The 22,992-nt window shown below is 47.6% G+C and overlaps 1 protein-coding gene across 3 annotated transcripts in view; it reads right to left on the reverse strand.

Annotated features, from left to right (window-relative positions):
• TRAPPC8 (trafficking protein particle complex subunit 8) overlaps window positions 1-22,992 on the reverse strand; it is a 1,294,567-nt gene that overhangs the window by 1,071,681 nt on the left and 199,894 nt on the right. For all 3 annotated transcript variants that reach the window (XM_086965686.1, XM_086965689.1, XM_086965688.1), the window contains one exon: window positions 11,498-11,587. In XM_086965686.1, coding sequence (XP_086821812.1) covers window positions 11,498-11,587 — 90 coding nt within the window. The remainder of the gene's footprint in view (window positions 1-11,497; window positions 11,588-22,992) is intronic.

The raw sequence follows: 22,992 nt of genomic DNA on the forward strand, positions 1-22,992 counted from the left end.
GAATTGAATATTTGGATCTTAGCCCCATTGCATAAAATGGTGGAAAATATGACATTTCAGGTCTGGAGAGAGGGTGGTTGCCAGGTGTTGGCAGACCTGTACCCAATGAAGCCTTTATCACATATGAATGGGCTTGTGAAGGTTTTTGGCTTGGGGCATGGACAGTATCTGCAGTATGCGGGCCTTACAGATTTGGCCAGAGCAAAGTGGCCAACATACCCTAATGCTCCTCAGACACCAGAACACTTGATGTCTTGCTTACTTGTGAGAGTGGGCGTCGACTGATTTCATTGTTGTATAAAGCCATGAGGGCGGATTCATCCTAGGGCATACGCGCCACCTAGGAGGGAGATCTACAGGGAGAGAAGACTTGGAAAGAAGCATGCACCCTAACACGCACAGTGTCCTGTAATGCTCGCCTCAAGCTAATACACTTCAATTTCCTGCATTGTGTGTATCTGATCCCCGCGAGACTGAATAGCATTGACCCGAACCGTTCCCATGATTGTCCCAGATGTAATAGGGAAGGTGCGTATTTTCTGCATTTAGCATGGGGGTGCACAGAGGTACACCAATACTGGTTATGTGATTGAACGAGCGAGGGTGGGAACTGGCCTTCGAGTGGAGGCTACCCCCATGCATTACCTGTTGGGACAAGTACTGAGAGCCAAAAAGCGTAAAATGGCATATAAATTGCTGCAATTAACCCTGGTTTTAGCAAGACAAAGGGTAGCCATAGTATGGATGACCAAACACGACCCCTCACTAGACAATTTGTTAAAGGATATGCGCGAGTAGTAGCTTGGGAGGAGGTTCACATGAAAGCGTGCAGGAAAGATGAGAAATTGGAAGAAGACATTAGCATGTGGAGAGAACTATGTAGGGAGCTCTTAACTGCAGATGTGAATGTGAGTGAAAACAGTGACTCAAATACTAACGAGAGAGGGTCAGTCTGTGAGAAGAGCGATAGCTCATAATACTGTTATGTATAAGCCTCCCTGACATATATATGTACTTGTAATTGCATGACTTGATTATTGGCCTCTGCAGTTGTTTGAATCCCATTAAAAACAGACCGAACAGAAACAAAGTAAATTCAAAGATCTGTCTTTGCCATTCAAACTGGAGAAATTGCCTATGGGGTTTGAATATCAGAACTGGTAAATAGGCGTCCTTAAGGTTTAAGCTCACCATCAACTCACCTTCTCATATGAGATCACTGAGGAGGTGAAGGCCCTCCATTTTGAAGTGCTGGTAAATCAAAGAAGAGATTAATTCCTTCAATTTGATGACCTGTGGGAAAGGTTGCGACTACGGCCTAGGCTGGGGGTGTCCCAGTCCAAGACATCTGTAAGGCAGCAACGTGGGCTTCATTGAACATGTTATCAAAACATTATTGCCTTGTTGGTCAAGTGCGCAGGGACATGCATTTTGCCCTTTCAGTCCTGCAAGACTTTAATCTACAATATGAGTCTGCAACCCACTGCCGGGATGGTATGGCTCGGGTATCTGATTCAAACGTAAGGAATCTGAAGCTAGAAGTCTCCATCAGGTGAACAAGTTACTTACCTTCAGTAATGCATTATCTTGTAGAGAGTCTATCTAGCTGCAGATTCCTTAATGCCCCACCAATGCCTCCCCGCTTTGCAGACTGATGAAATTGGACTAGGGTTGTTTTTTCTTCCTTTCAGGGCCCTAGTTTTGACAACGACTATGTCAGTTACTTCAAGGCTCTGCACTTCTGGCATGGAAAAAAACAAAAAGTACTGACTTCTGTGCACCTGGGTGGCAAATATATAAAGGCAATGCAACGACACGTCATAACCGACGCCGACAATGTCATGCGGAGCCAAAAGGAGCCACCCGAAGTAGCGCGCAAGGGATATTGCTCAGCAAAAGTTTCCGGATCCAACCTCACTCCTGGGAAATTACCTTGGAATCAGATACCCGAGCCATACCATCTCGGCAGTGGGTTGCAGACACATGACCTAGACTAAAAAGACTTGCAGAACTGAACTGGCAAAATGCACATCCCTGCACATTTGACTATCAAGGCAATAATGTTTTGCGAATGTGTGCAATGAAGCCCCATTGCTGCCTGACAGATGTCTTGGACTGTGACACCCGAGCCATGCCGTAGTAGCAGCCTTTCCCCTGGTTGAGTGGGGAAACGTGCCTAGAGCGTCGGTGCTCCTTACCTTTCTCAACAGCAGACGCCAGTTGTGGTGAAGTCTAAGTCTGCTTGGTTTTCCCAGAGTGTCCAGAGGCTCATGAATGGGAGGAAGAGGAATTAGGGCTCGGTGAGCGGTTCCACTGCATCTTTTTCAAACGGGACCGTGACCTCCTCGTAGTCTCGCTTGACGGTGTCGACTGCCAGGCCGCAACTTCATCGCTCGCTCCCTCAAGGTCTTTGGGGCCATCACCCGATCGTCTGAACACAACTTTGAATCGTGGTCGCGTTTAAGACACCACTGACACACGGTGGGGATCAGTGACCAACATCATGCAGGAACAAGTCCCGCATGGTTTGAAACTGGTCTTCCTAGAAAACATCCCTCGCACACGAAGTCAATCCAAAAAGTAAACAAAAGTCGAGAAAAAAACCTGCCAAAAAGCGGCAGAGGTGTAGCACTTCAGGGTTGGCGCTTTACTGGCGCAGAAAGAAAAGAACTGGCGTCTGCGTGCCTGTGTGGCACCTACATAGGCACTGCGCCGTCATAACCGACGCTACAGACGACGACATCACGCGGAGCCGAATGGAGCCTCCAGACGTCACGCACAAGGGGTAATGCTCAGCAAAAGTTTCCAGATCTAGCCTGAAGCCTGGGAAATTCAAAGGTAAGGCATCTGCAGCTAGAAGTCTCTATCAGATATACATAGCTGAGTAAAACCTGGTGCTGCAGCACAGACCTGCAAATGCCCCCCTTGTGCTCCACCTCTTCTACCACTGTGGAGATAAACATCAGTTTGATCATGGAAAAATGAATCTATCTCCAAATGAACGAGTTGCTTACCTTTGGTAACGCTTTTTCTGGTGGATACAGTGTCTGCCTGTGGATTCCTCACCTAGTGAATATCCCCCTGCGTCAGCAACATTCGGAAATTCTTCTGTAGCTCTTCACGCCGACGTGGACAACGTCACAAAAGCATGCCATCGCCCGCGGCTCCGCTGACGTCACAGACTCCATAAAGGGCCTACGTCGGCGTGATGACATCAGTTCCGCCCTTTTTTCCGTGCCTTCGAGGCACACGGACGGACCAACAACAGTAGATATATATATATATATATACACAAAGTACACAGTACCAAATAATCAAAGTAATACACACAACAGTGTGTGGTCAATGCTGGAAAGCAATTTGAACAACACATTTCCTTTTACAATAAAATATATACATTAAAACAATGTTACTAATGCAAGTATGGAAGAGTGGACAACGGGGAGGCGGTTGGGCATGTGAGGAATCCACAGGCAGATACTGTATCCACCAGAAAAAGCGTTACCGAAGGTTAAGTAACTTGTTCTTCTGATGGATACATCTGCCAGTGGATTCCTCACCTTGTGAATAGAATCCCACAGCAGTCCCCACTCCCGGAGGAGGGTGTCCACTCTCCTATACCAGAAAATCTTGTAGGACAGAACGCGCAAAAGGTGTCCACTCTCCTATACCAGAAAATCTTGTAGGACAGAACGCGCAAAGTGACAGTCCCGCCTCACTTCGGAATCTAAGCAGTAATGCTTTGCGAAAGTGTGGAGGGAGGCCCAAGTTGCCACTCTACAAATGTCCTCTACAGGCACACCTCTAGGCAAAGCAGATGTAGCAGACCTTGCTCAAGTAGAATGAGCTCTCAAACCTTCAGTAGGTTCCTTACCCGCCAGCGAGTAGCATATCTTGATACACAAGACAATCCACCTTGATAGCGTGCGCTTGTGCACCGCTTTGCCTCTTCTGGCGCCAACAAAGCCCACAAAGAGCTGATCATCAACTCTGAACTCTCTGGTTCTGTCCAAGTAGAAGCTCACCGCTCTCTTATGGTCCAAACGGTGAAGTCTCTCCTCCTCCTTGGAAGGGTGAGGGGGAGGATAAAAGGAAGGGAGGGTAATAGACTGCCACAAATAAAAAGGGGTTACCACTTTAGGCAGAAAAGCAGCCCCGGTCCTAAGTACCATTCTTTCAGCATGAATGGTCAAGAACGGGGGCCTCTGAGTGCTTGAAGCTCACTCACCCTCCTAGCCGAGGTGAACGCAATCAAAAAGACTGTTTTAAAAGACAAAAGTCTCAAGGGACACCTATGCAAAGGCTCAAAAGGTGAACCCATTAAAAAAAGTAAGCACAAGATTCAAGTCCCATTGAGGCTTAATAAAAGGAGTAGGAGGAAATTTATTTGTAAGGCCCTTCAAAAACCTTAAAACAATAGGAGATTTGAATAATGACGGCTGATCCGGCAAGCAAAGAAATTCAGACTATGCCGAAAGAGAACCTTTGACTGTAGCTACAGCCATCCTTGCTGTGCCAAAGAAAGTGTAACTGTGGAATGTCAGACAATCGAGCCTTCAAAGGATCAACAGATTTCTCCTCACACCATGAAACACATTTGGACCAGCTATAAGAGTAGATAGACTTGGTGGAATGATGCCTGGCTGACAAAATGACATCCACCACGTCATGTGGGAGAGAAAAAAAATTCAGGTTGCGCCGTTCAATCTCCAGGCATGAAGGTGCAAGGTCTGGAGGTTGGGGTGTAGAACCTGCCCCTGCGAGAGTAGGTATGCCCAGAGAGGGAGACGGAGCGGCGGGCACAAGGAGAGGTGGAGAAGATCTGTGTACCACAGCCTTCTTGGCCAATCTGGGGCGATCAATATGACTTGGGCCCGGTCCTGGCAAATCTTCCTCAGAACCGGAGGAATCAAGGGTATGGGAGGAAACGCGAAAAAGGAGTTGTGAGCCCCAACTCAACTGAAACGCGTCCCCCAAAGCTCCCTGCATCGGATACAGGAGACTGCAGAATGACGAGCAGTGAGCATTCTCGCGAGTGGCAAAAGGTCCACCTGAGGAGTTCCCCACATCCGAAAGATGTAATGAACCACCTCCGGATGAAGCTTCCACTCGTGGTCGGTCGAAAACATCCGACTGAGACTGTCTGCACGTACATTCAGAACTCCGGCCAGATGATTTACCATCAGACAAATCTGATTATCCTGAAACCAGGACCACAGACGCAGAGCCTCTCTGCAGAGACACTGAGACCCAACTCCTCCCTGCTTGTTGACATACCACATCGCGGTAGTGTTGTCCGTCAGGACTTGAACCGAATGACCGCGAAGGGAAGGGAGGAAGGCCCTGAGCGCCAGACGTATCGCCCGCAATTCAAAAAGGTTGATGTGAAGCAACCTTTCCTCAGGAGACCAAAGACCCCAGATCTCCAGATCCCCCAGATGAGCACCCCACCCTAGAGTGGACGCATCCGTTATTACTGTGGCAACCGATGGAGGCAGATGGAAGGGCTTTCCTTGAGACAGATTGCTTTTCACGCTCCACCAAGTCAAATCCGCTGCAGCTTCTCGGGAGATCCTCACAGACTCCCTGAGATCCCCATTATATTGATACCAGTGCCTGCGAAGGCACCACTGGAGTGCCCGCATATGCCAGCGTGCATGGTTGGCCAACAGAATGCAGGAAGCCATCAGACCAAGCAGACGAAGGACCGTCCGAGCTGGAACGACTGCTCCATTGTAAAATAAAGGAATCATTTCCTGTATGTCGAGAAGCCTTTGAGGAGGAGGGAATGCCCGACACACAGCAGTATCCAGTACTGCACCTATGAACAGGTTGCGCGGAGAGGGTACCAGGTGAGATCTGGGTACGTTTATTGAAAAGCCCAATCTGTACAACAACTGAGTTGTGACTTGCAGATGATGGAGCACCTTCTCTGGCGACTCTGCTTTGATCAGCCAGTCATCCAGATAAGGGAATACTGGAATCCCTAACCTTTTGAGATGTGCAGCCACCACTGCCATCACCTTGGTGAAGACTCGAGGCACAGTAGTAAGTCCAAACGGAAGGACCGCAAACTGGTAATGTTGCGAACCCACCGTGAAACGGAGATAATTCATGTCCGACTTCAGGATGGGAATATGGAAATAAGCATCCTGCAAGTCGATCAACACCATCCAGTCTTCTTCCAGCAACGCCTGAAGAACCTGTGCAAGTGTGAGCATCTTGAACTTCCCCCGTTTCAGAAAAAGGTTCAAGATCCTGGGATCCAGGATTGGACGAAGTCTGCCATCCTTCTTGGGTATCAGGAACACCGGGAGTAGCATCCCTGACCCCTTTCCTGCTCCGGAGCCACCTCTATCGCACCTTTTCTCAGTAACGCCAGGACTTCTTCCTGCAGGAGAAGCAGGTGGTCCTCCGAGCAAAAACCTTGGCAAGGAGGGTAATTCGGAGGGAATTCCCAAAAGGGAAGAGCCTACCCATTCTCCATGAGATTGAGAACCCAAAGGTCCGATGTGACCGATTCCCAATTCCGCAGAAAATGGGTAAGCCGACCCCCTACAGGACCAACATGATCTGGAATGGCGGATCTAGGGCTGCTTTGCTGCGGATGGAGGGGGGTGGGTGGTAGAGGAGGAGGAGGAAGAGGAGGAAACTTGACATCCTCGAGGACGAGCCCTTTGTCTTCCTCTGAATGACTTGTACAGAGGATTCTGCGATTGCTGCTGCGGTTTGTTGTAAGAATGAAAGGAAGACCTTCCGAATCCCTTGTATCTCCTACTCACAGAACCTCTGGACTGAAGACCCAAAGACCTAGCCGTTGCCCTGCTATCTGTAAACTTTCAAGTGCAGCATCCGCCTTTTTACCAAAAAGGCCCGAGCCATCAAACGGCAGATCTACCAAGGCAGCTTGGACATCCGCAGGCAAAATTCAGAGGACTTCAGCCAGGCTGTCCTCCTGGTGGCAATAGACGAGCCCATAACTCTCGCCACAGAGTCAGCTGTGTCCAAACCACTCTGGATGACTTAGCGAGCAGCAGCCCGAGTGTCAACAAGTACCTCATTAAAATTCTGCCTATCCTCCTCTGGAATCTTAGGAGCTAATTGCTTTACAGAGTCCATCAAAGAATGGATGTAACGCCCTAAGAGACAAGTGGCATTCGTTGACTTAAGAGCCATGCTGGCTGAAGAAAAGATTTTCTTAGCCGACTGATCTTGCTTTTTAGACTCCTTGTCCCCAGGCACCTGCAGAAAGGCACCTGCAGATTTCTTGGAGCATGCTGCCTGTACCACCAAGCTCTCGGGCAAAGGATGAGAAGATAAGAAGTCCGGGTCACCAGGAGCTATCTTATATCTCCTCGCGACAGCTTTCGAATCCGCTGGAGCTGTAAGAGGCTTAAGCCACACTTCCAAGATTGGCTCTGTCAACCCCTCATTGAAAGGAAGCATAGGCTCTATCACTGAAGACGGAAAGTGGAGAAACTCTGTTAAAATATTAGATTTAAATTCTGCAGTGGGAAGATTTAAATTCAAAAGTTCAGCTGCTTTCTTTATGATCGCATGATATGGAGCCACATCTTTTGACGGGGCATCTGGAAAAGAAGATAACTCCCAATCTGGAGAAAGTTCCAAGCCACTAGCTTCCCTCAGATCATCAAACAAATCCTCAGATTCCTGCAACTCACCTTCTTCCATCTCCATCTCTCTGTATCTCCGTTCCTCCAGAAGCCGCTGAGCCTCCCTTCTCGACCTCTCCTTCGGCATTGGCGTCGGCAGACCCGCAACTGACTCCGACTGAGCCACTGCTGGCGTCGAACTCGGCGCCCAAGGACCAGGCTGTAGCGAACAAGGTGATCGACGGGGAACTGGCGCCGGTGACTAAGGTATCGGCGTCGAAAACCTTGGCGGTGCCGGGAGATGCCAAGCCGGAGTTGGCATGAAAGGCATGAACGGAGCCGGAGCATATGTTTGTGGAACTCCAAGATTATAAGCCATCGAACCCATGGGACCAACAGGTGCTCCAGAGGGGTACATGGCTCTCGAGAACACCCCATACATCGCATTTAAATAATGTGAAGGGTCTTGTCCCGGCCCCGGAAATAGGGGGTATGCACCCACCGGCTGCTCCTGAGGAGGCACCGGATTCAGCTCAACCTGTTCTTCGGCACAAGGAACCGGAGACGACGAAACCTCCTCAGAGGAGGGAACCTCAACCTCCTCTCGAGCTGGAGAATGAATCGACATCGGAGACGGATTCGATTCTCGAGCTGGTGACTGCTCCGGTGAACCAACAGGCGATTGCTCCCCTTCCGGATCCCGTGCAGCAGGTGAAGGAGAAACATAATCCTTCCGATGTCAACGACTTGGCGACTTAGAGTCAGACTCCTTCTCTGAATGACGCCGAGACCCATGCTTCTTCTTATGCTTCTTTTTTGACCTAGAAGCATGCCCCGAAGACTACCTCAAAGCCGACCTCGAACGACTGGAGCGAGACTTCGATCTTTTCTTCTCCTTCTTGCCTTTTAACTTCGCAATCAGAAGTTCAGCCTCTCTCTCTCGCAAAGCCTTCGGGTTCATTTTTCTGCAACTTGGACAACCCGGGACGTCGTGGCCAGATGACAAGCACCATACGCAATCTTCATGCGGATCCGTTATCGACATAATTTTACCGCACTCTCCACAGGGCTTGAATCTGGTCTTCTTCGACGACATCTTGAAAAAGTTACAAGAAAACACTGAAAACTCTCGACAGTGGCACAGTAACAATAGAGCTACCGAGGATCCCTAAAGAAACCGTTAGCATCGACGACGCGGAACAAAGGGAACTGATGTCATCACGCCGACGAAGGCCCCTTATGGAGTCGGTGACGTCAGCAGAGCCGCGCGCGATGACATGCTTCTGTGACGTCGTCCACGACGGCGTGAAGAGCTACAGAAGAATTTCCGAATGTTGCTGACGCAGGGGGATATTCACACGGTGAGGAATCCACTGGCATATGTATCCATCAGAAAACTCCAGCCAAAAGCCCTGCACTCTTTGCACGATCTACACATCAAGCCAGTTCTCTCCATTTGTAGAGGGACAGAAAGATTCCGTGGCATAGGAACATAAGAAATACAGATAAGGGACCATCGCACCTCTGTTGGTGTAGCTTGCTTGATCTTGGGATGTCCCTCTTTGGAAGCGGTCTGACTTCTCCTGGATCTGCACTTGTCTTAAGTGAAGCGCCCTCCACGGAAGCTTTGACTTTTCCAGGGAACAGTTACATGTATGCCGCCGAATGACCATCCACCAACGCAACAGGCCAAAACATTTTAGCCAAATATTTTCTGTACAAAGTTGGGTCCTTTATACAATGCAGTGAATGCAGTGGTGATTTTTTTTAATTACCGCTATACAGCCACCCTTGGACCACTGGATCCATCTACAAAGAGGCTAATTTCACAAGCTTAAGATCAATCCTTAACAGCAGCAAGGGTCTCCTCCTCACTGAGATCACTATTTGAAATGAAATAAAATTGGATTTATAGAGCGCATGGCTGCCCGCAAGCGTCCCAGCGCTCTAGAACAAGGGATACGAGAGACAGTGTCAGCAGCTAGGGGTCCAGGGGAAACAGGAAGGTTTTAAGGAGCTTTCGGAACTTCGGATGGCTCGGCTCCATCCGAATCCTGGGTGGAAGAGCATTCCACAGGGTCGCTGAGTTCACTGAAAAACGGCGACCCCCAGTCCGAGTCCACTTCACTCTCTGAACAATTGCCAGGTATGGAATTTGCACTCCAAAGCATGAAAATGTAGTGTTGGATCCAATCTGATGGAATCTCGAGGTCCACCAAAGTTCTACATTCTTTAGCTGTTTTCACTGCCTCCATGATTTTTGTCAGTGGTCCCACCATATGCAGCTGTTTATCCTGACATGTGCAGCAGGACCTACCAATCCCTTTTGTGGGAGCCTTGGAGAATGTCCCCAGTAATGTCACCATTTGTGGGCCAAACTTTGCAGTCAGAGCCATTTTACCCCACACCAAAAGGAGTGGACACTCCACTCCAAGGCAGTTATGCACTTCCCTGTCGATCGGTTTCTGCAGCTTAGACTGCACAATCTCTCAGCAGGAACCCACTCCACCAATCTCAGGTGATACAGCTCATCTAGGAGAAAAATATTCTCTGATGGCCTATGGTCATCTTTTGTGCCAGATCTCCAAACCCTCTTCACATGGTGTTTTTCGAGAAAGTTCCCAGAGTAGACATCCTGGTCACCGTAGTCCTGCCAGGCGTTCTATTTGTTCTTGCTGTATGGAGCCCTTAATGTGGCAGGTATAGTGTACCTTCCTTCGAAGAATAGGGTATTTATGGGAAGGGCAATTTAGCTAATCTCTTCCCCAGGGACTTCAAGGTGGTGGCCACTGCCCTAAGAACTGAGTTAACCACCTCAATTAGACACACAGAAATCAGCTCCTCTCCCAGGATCTCATCCACAGCCCTTTTTATACATCTTGCCAAGAAGGGTTGATCTCATCTTCCTAGGGAAACTTAGTGTCCAACTTTCAACAGGTGCACTTTGCCCGTTGATCTAGGCCCCTAGTAAGGACTTTCCCCATGTCAGCTACATTTCAAATGGCCTGCCATGCAGACTGCTTCTTCTGGGTTACTGGTGCAGTGCTAATCAGTTAAACATGTTTATTATGGAGAAATGGAGAGAAGACCGTAACGGAATGCCACACAGCTCTGGACCCCCAAAATGACAGCTGCTCTGTGAAACAAAGTAGAGGATTTTGACGTCCAGAAGCCTGCACAGAGGGAATAGCCCTTCTTATCTGCAGAAATAGGCAGCAACACCCGGTCGATATGACCTAAAGCAGCGTACTTATCTTAAACTGCTCTGCAAATCAGTAATCTATCAGGCTTCAAGCACTTTTTTCCTCATAGATGGCGCACCATTGCCCAGTAATCTGTTGGTTGCGAGAACGCCACGCAACACAAAGATGTAAACAGATAACCTCAGCTGACACGCCGGACATGTCTTCAAACAAAGAAAGGCACCTAACCTGGCCACCAAGAAGCAAAGAAAGAGGAAGGACCAAGAGTGCCCAGGAAGCTAATTTGACGTCAAATGTTATTGTAAAATAATAAAAGAGTGCCTAAGAACTTTATGTGGACTGGAGAATGGTTGATTGGTGGTTTCGATTGATTGATCTCTTGACTAAATGAGAATCCCGTTTTATTTGGGCGCCCCTAGTAGCTGTACTTTTTCAAATACTGCTTGTCTGACTTTTGAAACATAAAACAAGTAAAGTTATAAGCATTATTCTCATCTTCAGCCCCGACATAGAATTCTATATAATATAATATTTGCCAACAGATTAATGAGGCACTCGACACCTAAATACACAGTATTTTAACAGAAACAAAAAAAAGAAGTCTTCAAATCAAGTCAGGCAAAAATATATGGGCATCATTAGGATATGTTTACATAATTCATGTAATTGTTCAAAGGATACATGCTAAAAAGTGGTTTAAAAATTCATGATCTGATGCAGGCATGGACTGGAGGAAGTTTTCTCTGTAGGACTCAAACCAAGGAGTAGTGGCTAAAACATGAAAAATGTAAATACTATTACAATATTACAATAACATCAAAATACACATTTAAACTGACATTATTGGGCATGTAATCAAAATATATAATCTTGCAATTTCAAATTTGATTTTCAAGCACTTTACCAACAACACTTCATTTACTATTTCTCCAATACAAACTGTTGCAGCTCTTATTTTCTGTGTACTGGATTTTCTTGTAATCATATTGATAAAGCATGCACGTGCACCAAAACCACTGTATGACTGCACCAGAAAACAGAATTTAAAAGGGAGAAGATTAAACATCAACTACAAATTAGAATAAAATACTGATTATACTACAAGAATAAAATATTAACAGAATATTTAATTAAGACTGTAACGGTTACAGCTCTGAAAAACTAGAAGTGTAGTTAACACTCATTTCCATTCCCTAATTTATAACAGATTGGACAGTCTCTATTCATTATTTGTATTCATGAACAGAAACCACTAATGTAAAGACATCATCTCTGTTACTGTCACCGACCATGGCACAGCTAGGGATTCAAGTCTCCTACTACAACCACCACACGCTTACTCTTGTTTTAGCCAATGAAGTACTAGCTATTATACTTGGTTACCTTTAGGATGTGTCTCTTAAAGCCTAGCACAGCAACCCTGGAGGCAGAAGACACCCGGTGTTCCGGCTATCAAACAAACTCTTCATAGTCCAGATGAGCCTCTAATTCAAGAATGACATACCTGGTACTATTCTGTCAAATACCACCCCTACCCCCCTCACACAGCACCCACCCAGATAATGAGGCTGTTCAAGGCAGAACACCCAATCTAAAATATACAAGCTGTGTGTGTGTAAAAAAAAAAAAAAGAAACAAGCATTAGAAATGCAACAGGTCTCGGATTTATTTGAGTTAGAGGTAATGGCATTGTAAATGGCAATGTGTTTTATCCATGTCTTATGGAGTGTATGCATGTGGTGTGTAGTAGAAATATGTGGGTTGTATTGAAATAGTATCAATGGTGGCATGCTGCGCTTTAGATGAATATGTTTAAAAGTAAAGTGCACCATACTGCGATTGGTACAATAGTTTATTGTGGATGCGTTAACAATTGATGTGTGCACTGAAGGCTGTTGGTGTGTGTGCCTGTAGAAATTGTTCACTGATGGCTGGTGGCGTGTGTGCTTGGTGGAAGCGTGCACTGCCGACTGGAGGTGTGTGTGCCTGGTGGAAGCGTGCACTGACGGCTGGTGGTGTGTGTGCTTGGTAAAAGCGTGCACTGACGGCTGGTGAGGTGTGTGCTTGGTAAAAGCGTGCACTGACGGCTGGTGGTGAGTGCGCCTGGTAAAAGCGTGTACTGACGGCTGGTGGTGAGTGCGCCTGGTAAAAGCGTGCACTGACGGCTGGTGGTGTGTGGTGGTGAGTGTGTGTGGTGGTGAGTGTGTGTGGTGGTGAGTGTGTGTGGTGGTGAGTGTGTGTGGTGGTGAGTGTGTGTGGTGGTGAGTGTGTGTGGTGGCGAGTGTGTGGTGGTGAGTGTGTGGTGGTGAGTGTGAGGTGGTGTGTGTGTGGTGTGTGGTGGACTTAGTTCAAGTGTTCGTATCCTGCACACACACACTGTTCACTCGGCAGCCGCACACACTCTGCACACACTCACTCGGCAGTCGCACACACTCTGCACACACTCACTCGGCAGTCGCACACACTCTGCACACACTCACTCGGCAGTCGCACACACTCTGCACACACACACTCGGCAGTCGCACACACTCTGCACACACACACTCGGCAGTCGCACACAATCTGCACACACACACTCGGCAGTCGCACACACACACACTCGGCAGTCGCACACACACACACTCGGCAGTCGCACACACACACACTCGGCAGTCGCACACACACACACTCGGCAGTCGCGCACACACACACACTCGGCACCACCACACACACACACTCGGCACCACCACACACACACACTCGGCACCACCACACACACACACTCGGCACCACCACACACACACACTCGGCACCACCACACACACACACTCGGCACCACCACACACACACACTCGTGAAAACGTACGTGCATAACCTTTAGGCAACAACGGCTTTACTTATTACCTTTGCACTTTTGCTATGTCTATTGCATATATTTATTCCCCCAAAAATATGTCATGTCATGTCATGTCATGTCATGTCATGTCATGTCATGTCATGTCATGTCATGTCATGTCATGTCATGTCATGTCATGTCATGTCATGTCATGTCATGTTATTGGGGGGTTTTGTATAGCGCTCAGCTACTCCGAAGGAGTGTCCCGGCGGTTTCAGACCGACAGGTCCGCAACTAACACATAACACAATTGGAAATAGGACCAGTGGAAAAAGAAAACAGAAGACTAGAGACAAAACAACCAGGTTTTAAGTCCCTTTCTAAAAAAAGCAAATTGGCAGTGCTGCTGAGTGATAAGGGGAGAGTGTTCCAGAGTTGAGGCGCAAGACGTTTGAAGGAGCGTCCACCAGTCCGGGCCTTCTTCACCACTGGCACCACCGCAAGAGAGAGAGTTTCTGATCTCAGAGCCCTCCTAGGTTTATAAAAGGCTAGCCTTTTCCGGATATAGGTCGCTCCAGTAGAATAGAGCGCCTTGTGGGCCAAAGTAAGGGCCTTAAAGGCAATTCGCTTTCTGACAGAGAGCCAGTGCAAGGTGGATAAAAGGTCAGAGGCACTGGCACGGCGGGGAAGACCATAAATGGCACGGGCCGCCGAGTTCTGGACTACCTGAAGACGCTGCAGCAGGTAGTCGGGCAAACCCAGGTAGAGAACATTGGAGTAGTCCAGCCTCGAGCCAATGAGGGCATGGACGGTAATCTTGCGATGGTCAAATTGAGAGCAGAGGGAGAAACCTCCGAAGCATCCTAAGCAAGCCAAAGCAGACACCCACAAGGCCAAGAACTTGGGCTTTCATCGTCAGGCCGTTATCAATTTTGACCCCCAGGTTTTTCGCCACGGTGGAGGAAGATGCCGGTGGAAACATGTCATGCGGCCACCATTCCTGCCAACTCGGGTCAGATTTGGCACCCAAAAAAGAGCACCTCAGATTTTCCAGGGTTACACTTAAGACTATTACCCTGAAACCATTCAAATACAGCTCCCAGGCAGCCACGGATACTCTCTCCATCGAACTCAGCCCCCTTTGCGCACGTGAAAAGGAGCTGGGTGTCGTCGGCGTATGATATTATCTGCGCCCCAAAGGACTCAGCCAGCACCGCCAAAGGGGTCAGAAAGATATTAAAAAGTGTCGGGCTCATAACGGAGCCCTGCGGTACTCCAACCTCCAGCGGCGGCACTTCGGCTGAGTAAGGGGGGGCCCAGACCACCTGCCGGCGACCAGCCAGGTAAGATTGAAACCACCTCAACACCGTCCCACGCAGACCTATCTCATACAGTCTGCGGAGAAGACCTTCATGAGGGACGGTGTCGAAGGCCGCCGACAGATCAAGCATGACCAACATGGCCCTACCCCCTGAATCTAGCACATCCTTGATAGCCTCACTGACTTCGAGAAGCGCCGTTTCCGTGCTAAAGTTGGTACGGAAGCCCGACTGGGTGGCATGCAGCAGGCTATGTGACTCAAGAAAGGCAGAGAGGACCTTATGGACATGCTTCTCGACGATTTTAGCAAAAGCAGGTAGGAGAGAGATCGGGCGATAGTTAGCATGAAAGTCAGGGTCAATGCCCGGTTTTTTGAGGAGCGGAACCACCCTCGCCTCTTTCCAGACACCAGGAACAACGCCGCTGGTCAAGGAACAATTCAGCACAGGATTCACAAGTGGATTGACCACCTCCGCCATCCTTGCCAAAAACCTGGCAGGACACGGGTCAGCAGGTGAACCTGATTTGAGCTGAAAAAGCAAATCAAGCGACGCAGTGAACGATAAAGGTGGAAATTCCGATAAAGTACACTCAGAATCTTCTGCCAAATTCCCGTGGATCTCCTGGCACACCCTAGTCCCGATGACAGGGGCTGGGAAAGAGTCCTGGATCAGCTTGATCTTATCATGAAAGAAGCTAGCCAATGCGGTCACCCGCGGTTCAGAGAACTCTTGCTGAGATGCAATAGCTTTGGGCGACATGAACTCCTTCACAATGGCGAAAATCTCCTTACAGGAGCTAGAGGCTGACTCTATTCGAGCCGCGAAGTAGTGCCGTTTTTCCTGCAGAATGTCAGCATGATAGGCTTTAATAGCTATCTTGTACTCCGTCTTGGCCACATCCTCGTACCTATGGCGCCGTCTTTCCGCACTCTTACAGGCGCGTCTGGAAGAGGCCAGGGCCTCGGTAAACTAAGGTGCAGAGGACCGCCTAGGAGTTTTACGAGGAGAGGATTCTGGAGCAAGTTCATTAAGTCGCTCCCTAATCCAATCTTGCAGCTGGACAAGGTCGGACTCCAGGTTTCCCGACAACCGGCAGGGATAATCCAGGCAGGCCTGTCCTAAATCTTCAAGGGAGATCTTATGATAGGCTCGTCGGGGCTGCCCTGATGGACAAGTGGCGGCACACGCAGGCTTACCGACCCCGACAATCTGAAAGGATATCAAAAAGTGATCTGACCAGAGCACCGGGATAGGGTGGGCCATGATGAGAGGCAGAGTGGAAAACACCTGGTCAAGGGTATGACCTCTATTATGGGTCGGCACAGCCAAGTAGGGGATAAGGCCAAGAGGGGCGGTGACTTCCAAGATTTTAGTCGGTGGATTGATTGTTGGGGCTGGTGGATGGATGGATTGATTGTTGGGGCTGGTGGATGGATTGATTTTTGGAGCTGGTGGATAGATGGATTGATTGTTGAAGCTGGTGGATGGATGGATGGATTGATTGATTGTTGGAGCTGGTGGATGGATGGATGGATGGATTGTTGGGGCTGGTGGAAGGGTGGGTGGATGGATGGATTGATTGTTGGGGTTAGTGTGTGGATGAGTTTGGTGAAACTTTGTGTGGATAAACACAAACAACATATTTTTGATTTTGCTAACCGGATAGATTAACTGACATACAACACTCAGTAGGTTGACCCGTTGCAAGACTAACATGTTTTGGTAAAAGATTTGAACGATAGCTCCATTGAAAGACGTCGCTGGGTACCGGTGGTTAAATGGAGGGGGTGGTGAATAGATCGAAATTTACGACGATTACTTAATCTATGAATAGACCAATCAACACCGAAAACCGTTTTTGAGCGCTAGATTGAAAGCGCTGAACAGAGGGCCTTCGTGGCGCTGAGACGGGGCGCGGACACCAGCTCCCGGGGCGGGTGCCCGCTAAGCTGTGCTCGCCAGACGCGGCTCCGTTTAAGCCCCTCGCGGGTGGTGTTCTTTTCATAATAAGAAGAGGCAGTCGGAGCGAGGGGGCAACGGCCCAGGGCAGGAGGCTGACAGGAGGAAAGCGAAAGGGACAGCGACAGGGGTAGAGGGACACGAGACTGACGGTGGCGCGAGAGAGAGCAAGGAAGACACAGGAGAGAAGAAATCATAGAAGGGAGAGGGCGCGAAAAAGAGGCAAACAGAGTGAAGGGTAGGGAGAGAGGCTCATAGAAGGAAGGGGAAGAGACGTTGTGGGGAACAACAACAGATATAGGAGCGGAGAAAGCGAAAGAGACAGATGGAGGAATTGACTGGATATAGAGGCTGACTACAAGTGACAGGGGGACAGGGGGAGAAGAGACTGCCATTGTAGAAAGAGTGAGTCACGTGCGTGTGGTTGAGACAAGAGCGACAGGGAGGGCAGAAGACTGTCACTTAAGTAACAGCTCGACAGGGGGTGCGCGAAAGAGAAGATGGACAGAGAGAAAAGACACCGACAGAAGAACGAGGGAGAGTTAGTAAGAGAGTGAGATAGAAGAAGAGGTCAACAGAGAAGCAAGTGGGAGAGACAGTGAGGTAAAGACAGGGAAATAGGGACAGAGGGGCATTAGGGGAGGTGGAGGGGAAAGAACACAGGACACGGGGTAGAGATGGTGTGTGTGAGCGAGAAAGGGGGCAGAGAGATGTAGCGAGAGGGCGCAGTGATCGTTAGATACCGAGAAGAAATAGTGGCATGTCTTAAAAAAAGAGTGATGAAAGAGGAGAGGGGGCAGAGAGGGAGAGAGAGAAAATAATCTACAGATAGAGGGAGTAATGGAAAGTGAGAGGAGCCAGGCGTGAGGGAAGGGCACGGAGAAGTGTGGGAGACAGAAAAAGACTGCGCAGCAAGGATAAGTGAGAGAAGAGAAGGGGAACCGAGAGAGGAGCAAAGAGGAGAAAAGGTGACACCGTGGAGAAATACCGAGGGTGCAGGGAGAGAGAAGGGGAGGGCTATGTAGAGAGAGAGGGGGTGTGACGGGGTGAACGAGATCAAAGACTGAGAAGAAGACGCGAAAGATACTGGGCTCTGAGAGGGCCGGGGAAACGCGGAGAGAACACGGGGAGAGATTGAGAAAGGGGAAAGTTGTGGAGCACGACGCGCGGTACCGAGAGAGAGCCACAGATCAGGAGGTCATTTATAGCGAGACACACTGAGCTAACTAAGCTTACGGGAAGAGCGCGCGAAGACAAGAGAGCTACAAATACAGAGGGAGAGTCGGAGAAAAGTATGGCAGCCAGCGAGGGAGAAAAGGAGGTGAAGGGGAAACGAGGGGTGGAGAGATGCACAGACACTCGCCGAGAGAAACAGTGAGGTAGAAGCCGAAGGGAGCCGGAGTGACCTCAAAGGAACAGAAGGCTAGAGACCAATGGAAGAGAGACACAGACCACGAGACAGGTGGGACTAAAAACGAGGTGAGAGGATACAGCAGCAGTGGAGACATCAAGAGCACGCCTTGAGGAGACCTCTCATTTTGTCATCTCGTGAACCTTTCACCGGGTTTTACTTGTTTTCATGTCAGAGCACCACTTCGGTAAAGAAACTCGAGAGTGGTGCACGCGCGCCCAAGCATCTGTCTTCAACTACCGGGGCCCCTGACAGCTGGTAATTGAAGAAACATGGCCTTCTGGTGCGCGTGACCGCACACAATATGCAATAGGCGGAGCTACTCTACCGCCTATGGCCTATTGCGTGCTCTCTTCTAAAAAAACACGCATGCGAGGCCCAACTGCCATGCAGCTGGCAAAAGGACGAAAAATCACGAGCAGCCAGGAATTTTTTAGGTAGCTTTTCGGAGACGCTAACTACAGGACTCTTGGGCTCCGCCTACAATGCTACGCAGTGTGATGTAGGCCAGAGCCCTAAAAAAGCAAATAGGTCTCATTTAATGGAGTAAATAATCAAATAACCATAAGGGCTTTGCTAACCACTACTCAGGAACCAAAGACCATCAGGGTTCATTAAACAGTGAGATTTTAGCCGACAGAGCAAGACTATCCAAAATTGCTAGCTATGAGATAAAGCTGTGCAAATGCAAATTACCATAGAAAACTAGATTGGATTAAGGAAGGTGGTATCAAAGGAGACAGAAATAAATCGAAAGTCTTCATGTATGTATATGGTATTTCTATACTGCTAACCTAGCCAAAGGGCAGCAGAGGCCTGTACATGGTAAAGTTTGCAGGTAATGTGAGTTGTGGGCAGTTAGTGCATTGTGATGCTGTGTTCTCTAAAGAGTCAGCGTTCAAATCTTTGCTAAATTGGAGCAGCATTGGGGCAGTCCTGACGACTAATAGGATGCTGTTCCAGATTTTAGGTGCATAAATGGAAAATGCATGTTTACTGTTTTTTTAGGTCTCTGCTCAAGACCTGCTGTATGTACTTTGTGGTCACAAAACAATGGGGTAACCCAAAACTAACCCGAAGCAACTGGGTAACTCGGCATCAAAATTACCAGCACATTGTGAGATTAGTTTTATGCATGTAAGATACAGTTATACAGGGAGCAATGCTCTGGTTTCAAACTTTTCTGTTTACAGTTTGACCAATGCTGCCTTTTTTTTAAAATTCTAGTCATAGCACTGAACAGTATCATTTGAGATTAGGTTTGCTCCTTTTTAGGTCTCGCCTGATCCAGCGCAAGCACTGATCTGTCGAGACATTTACTGAGGGCTCAAAAATGCTACCATGGCCAGCCTGGCCAGCCTAGAGCTACAGTGCGTGTGCATGGGCGCACGCTTAGGAGCCGAGGCGCCAAATGGCAAACCACGTCATACTCATTAAGCGCCCGAGATCACTTTTGCCAGCGATCACTTTAGCAGCGCCCCTTTGATGTTCTCGTTCAAAGAACATCAAACATCAAAGAACATGTTGTGTTAATGCTTGGCTGCGACCGTTTGACTTACAATGTGCTTTCTCTTTCCACAAACTCGATGTTTGTGTCCCTTTAATTTGAGATGCTTTTAGTATTACTGTAACACACAACCACACACACAACCACACACACAACCACACACACAACCACACACACAACCACACACCCACCACACACACCACACACAACCACAACTACACACACACAAACATACATACAACCACACACACAAACATACAACCACACACACAAACACACAACCACACCCACACACAACCACTCCCACATACACACAACCACTCCCACATACACACAACCACTTCCACATACACACAACCACTCCCACATACACACAACCACTCCCACATACACACAACCACTCCCACATACACACAACCACTCCCACATACACACAACCACACACAAAGACACACACAATCACACACACACACAACCACACACCCATACCCACAACCACACACACAACTACACACACAACCACACACACAACCGCACCCATACCCACAACCACACCCACAACCACACCCGCACCCACAACCGCACCCACGTACACAACCACTTACACACCACACACAACCACAAACACACACAACCACACCAAGCATTGACATAGGCAATAGGTCTCGCCTTTAGGACCTTATAAGTGTTTAGCCACGCAACAGTTGATGTGGTTGCATCAAGGATATTGGGCTGCATAGCTAAATACTTAGAAGGTCCCAAAAGCAAGACCGTTTGGCTATGCCAATGCTCGTTATACTTTAGTAATGTTACTGTCAAAGGGTGAATCCTTGATTAGTTTCAAACCACTCTGCTTACAGTTTGAGCACAGTTGCCTTTTAAATTCGTGTTAACGCAATGAACAGTATCAAGTGAGATTAGCTTTGTTCCTTTTTACACTTTAGTAATATTACGTTCAAAAGGAAAATCCTTGCTCTGAGTTTTGTTTTTTGTTTGAGACAGTGCAGTTACCTGTCTCTTCTTCCCCCTTCTCACAGGGCCAGTGTGATTAACTCCATTGTATGTGCCCCAGACTCCAATTGTGGATTTTTTCCTAGCCATAGCCAATTGAGTGGAAGCAAGGTTAGCTTTGCAAGAGACTCTAGCCTTTAATTCTACATTCATGTCAATATGCAGCAATTACAGTGCTCCCTTTTTGGAGATTTTTTAGGCTGGACCATGTGGCTAAGCTGATATTGAAGGCTTGTGTTCTCCCCATTATGGTCACTGTTACGACCATATATTAAAGTGGAGATTGATCACCCATCCGAGTGGAGCCTTTGGGCCCTTCTGCTTCATGGAATTATCCAGGTCTATTTTCTCAGTTGGATGACTTCGGCAACCAGGTATGGACAGCTTGGATTTGTTATCTGTTTTTAACCAGCTATAGGGTTTTTAATTGACACAATACTTTTCTATACTCTAAGAGATAACTCCTGATTTCTCTATAGGTCGCTCCTTTACCTTCCTAGTCCTAATGAAAGCCCACATTTGAGGCATTCAGTGGCCTTCTTCCCCTCCCCAGTTGTCGGGTCAAAATATTGACGCTCTTTCATTAAGCCTGGATCGCTTGGATAACTTTGCAGAGTGTCAATAGTAACTTAACAACTGGACCACTTCTAGATGCAACATTTGTTATAAACACATTGTATACCGGACAGGCTTCCATGTACAATAATATGATTTTTTAAAAGTTCTAAAGAACCCCCTCTGTTTTTCTTATCCTTTTACTATTCCTTATCCACACAAGCACATTCTCTGAACACTCACCTTTATCACTTTAGCCATTTGTGGAGCTAAGAGTTTGATACAATGTGTGAATAAGAATGTTGTTTGAGACTTACTTACAATTGATTTAACTAAACTTTCAGAAATGCAATTATGTGTATGTGTCTTAATCTTCTGCTTTTGAAATCTTTGAGAGGAGCACATCAGGAAGCCTTTATCTGGTCTTGGGCTTTGTTCTTTGAAATATGCAGTTTATGAGGATCTCTACTGCTCTAAAGCAGAAGGTTATAATTACAAAAAGTATGTATCTGAGGTAGCCTAATTTTGACAATTACTCAGGTAAAAGCAAAATGAGACTGAACAGTTCTGAGTGTACGTCCCCGTTAGAGGATTCCAAAAATTCCAAACCTCAGAAAGGGAACACAGCACTATAGAGGAATTCAGTGCAAAGATGTGGGTTTGGGCTAATATGGAGTCTTTTGGATGGGAACTGGTACACCAACAGAACCATGTGTTTTTTGGACTCAATCCACCCCTTACTTCTATCTACAGGCCACTGCTCACTAAAAGCGCAGACACATTTCAACCTCGGTTTCACACACAATCATAAATGTGTATTACACAGTGGCAATCACCACTGTGTAGCTATAGTTAGGTCAGAGTTTTCATTGAAAAAGGGTTTGTGAATCAGTGTAGTGTTGTTTGACGAATACAACAAACTTTCCAAGAAAAACATTTTTTTCAACTATCTAATCTCCTTGCTGGAAAGGTTTGTGATGAACCATCACAGGGGCAAGAAAAAGGGTGGGCGCCACAAACCGTTGATTAGCCATGCTAACTGCCAAAAGGACCACTACCCGACAGGGGACAAAAATGTAAGAAAAATAAATGGTGCTGTGAGTTCTGCAGAAGTCCCACAGGACCCAGCGAGACCTTCCTACGAGTTACTGCAGTACTCTTAGGGAAGCCACCTCTCAAGCTTCACCAGGAGAAGTTTGCACTGTACCGAGGTACCATGGGGGGAGAAGCTTGAGAGTCAGTACCTCAGGATTACTGGAGTATCAGTGAGAAAATGTAAAAAAGAAAAGAAAAAGAAATAAATTGTAAATGAAATGTGGGTTAGAGAATTTTTTTTCTTCATATTTTCAAAATATATGGTTTGCTCTACATATCTAGCATACCTCTTTTTACCATTTATGTAGTAATGAACCATATGGTGTATCACCAAAAACACTAATATATATTTTTTTTCATTTTTTTTTGTATTCCTCATATACCAGATTGGGTGTTCTAGTTAGGGCATCTCCTCCTCCCTACATTGCGATTCACGAAACTTAGAGGATTATATCCTTAGTAGGGAGGGAGGGCGAAAACCCCGCTCTAGACTTGGCTGTT

Source organism: Lissotriton vulgaris, chromosome 4_1 (genome assembly GCF_964263255.1).
Source record: "Lissotriton vulgaris chromosome 4_1, aLisVul1.2, whole genome shotgun sequence".
NCBI classification, from domain to species: Eukaryota; Metazoa; Chordata; class Amphibia; order Caudata; family Salamandridae; genus Lissotriton; species Lissotriton vulgaris.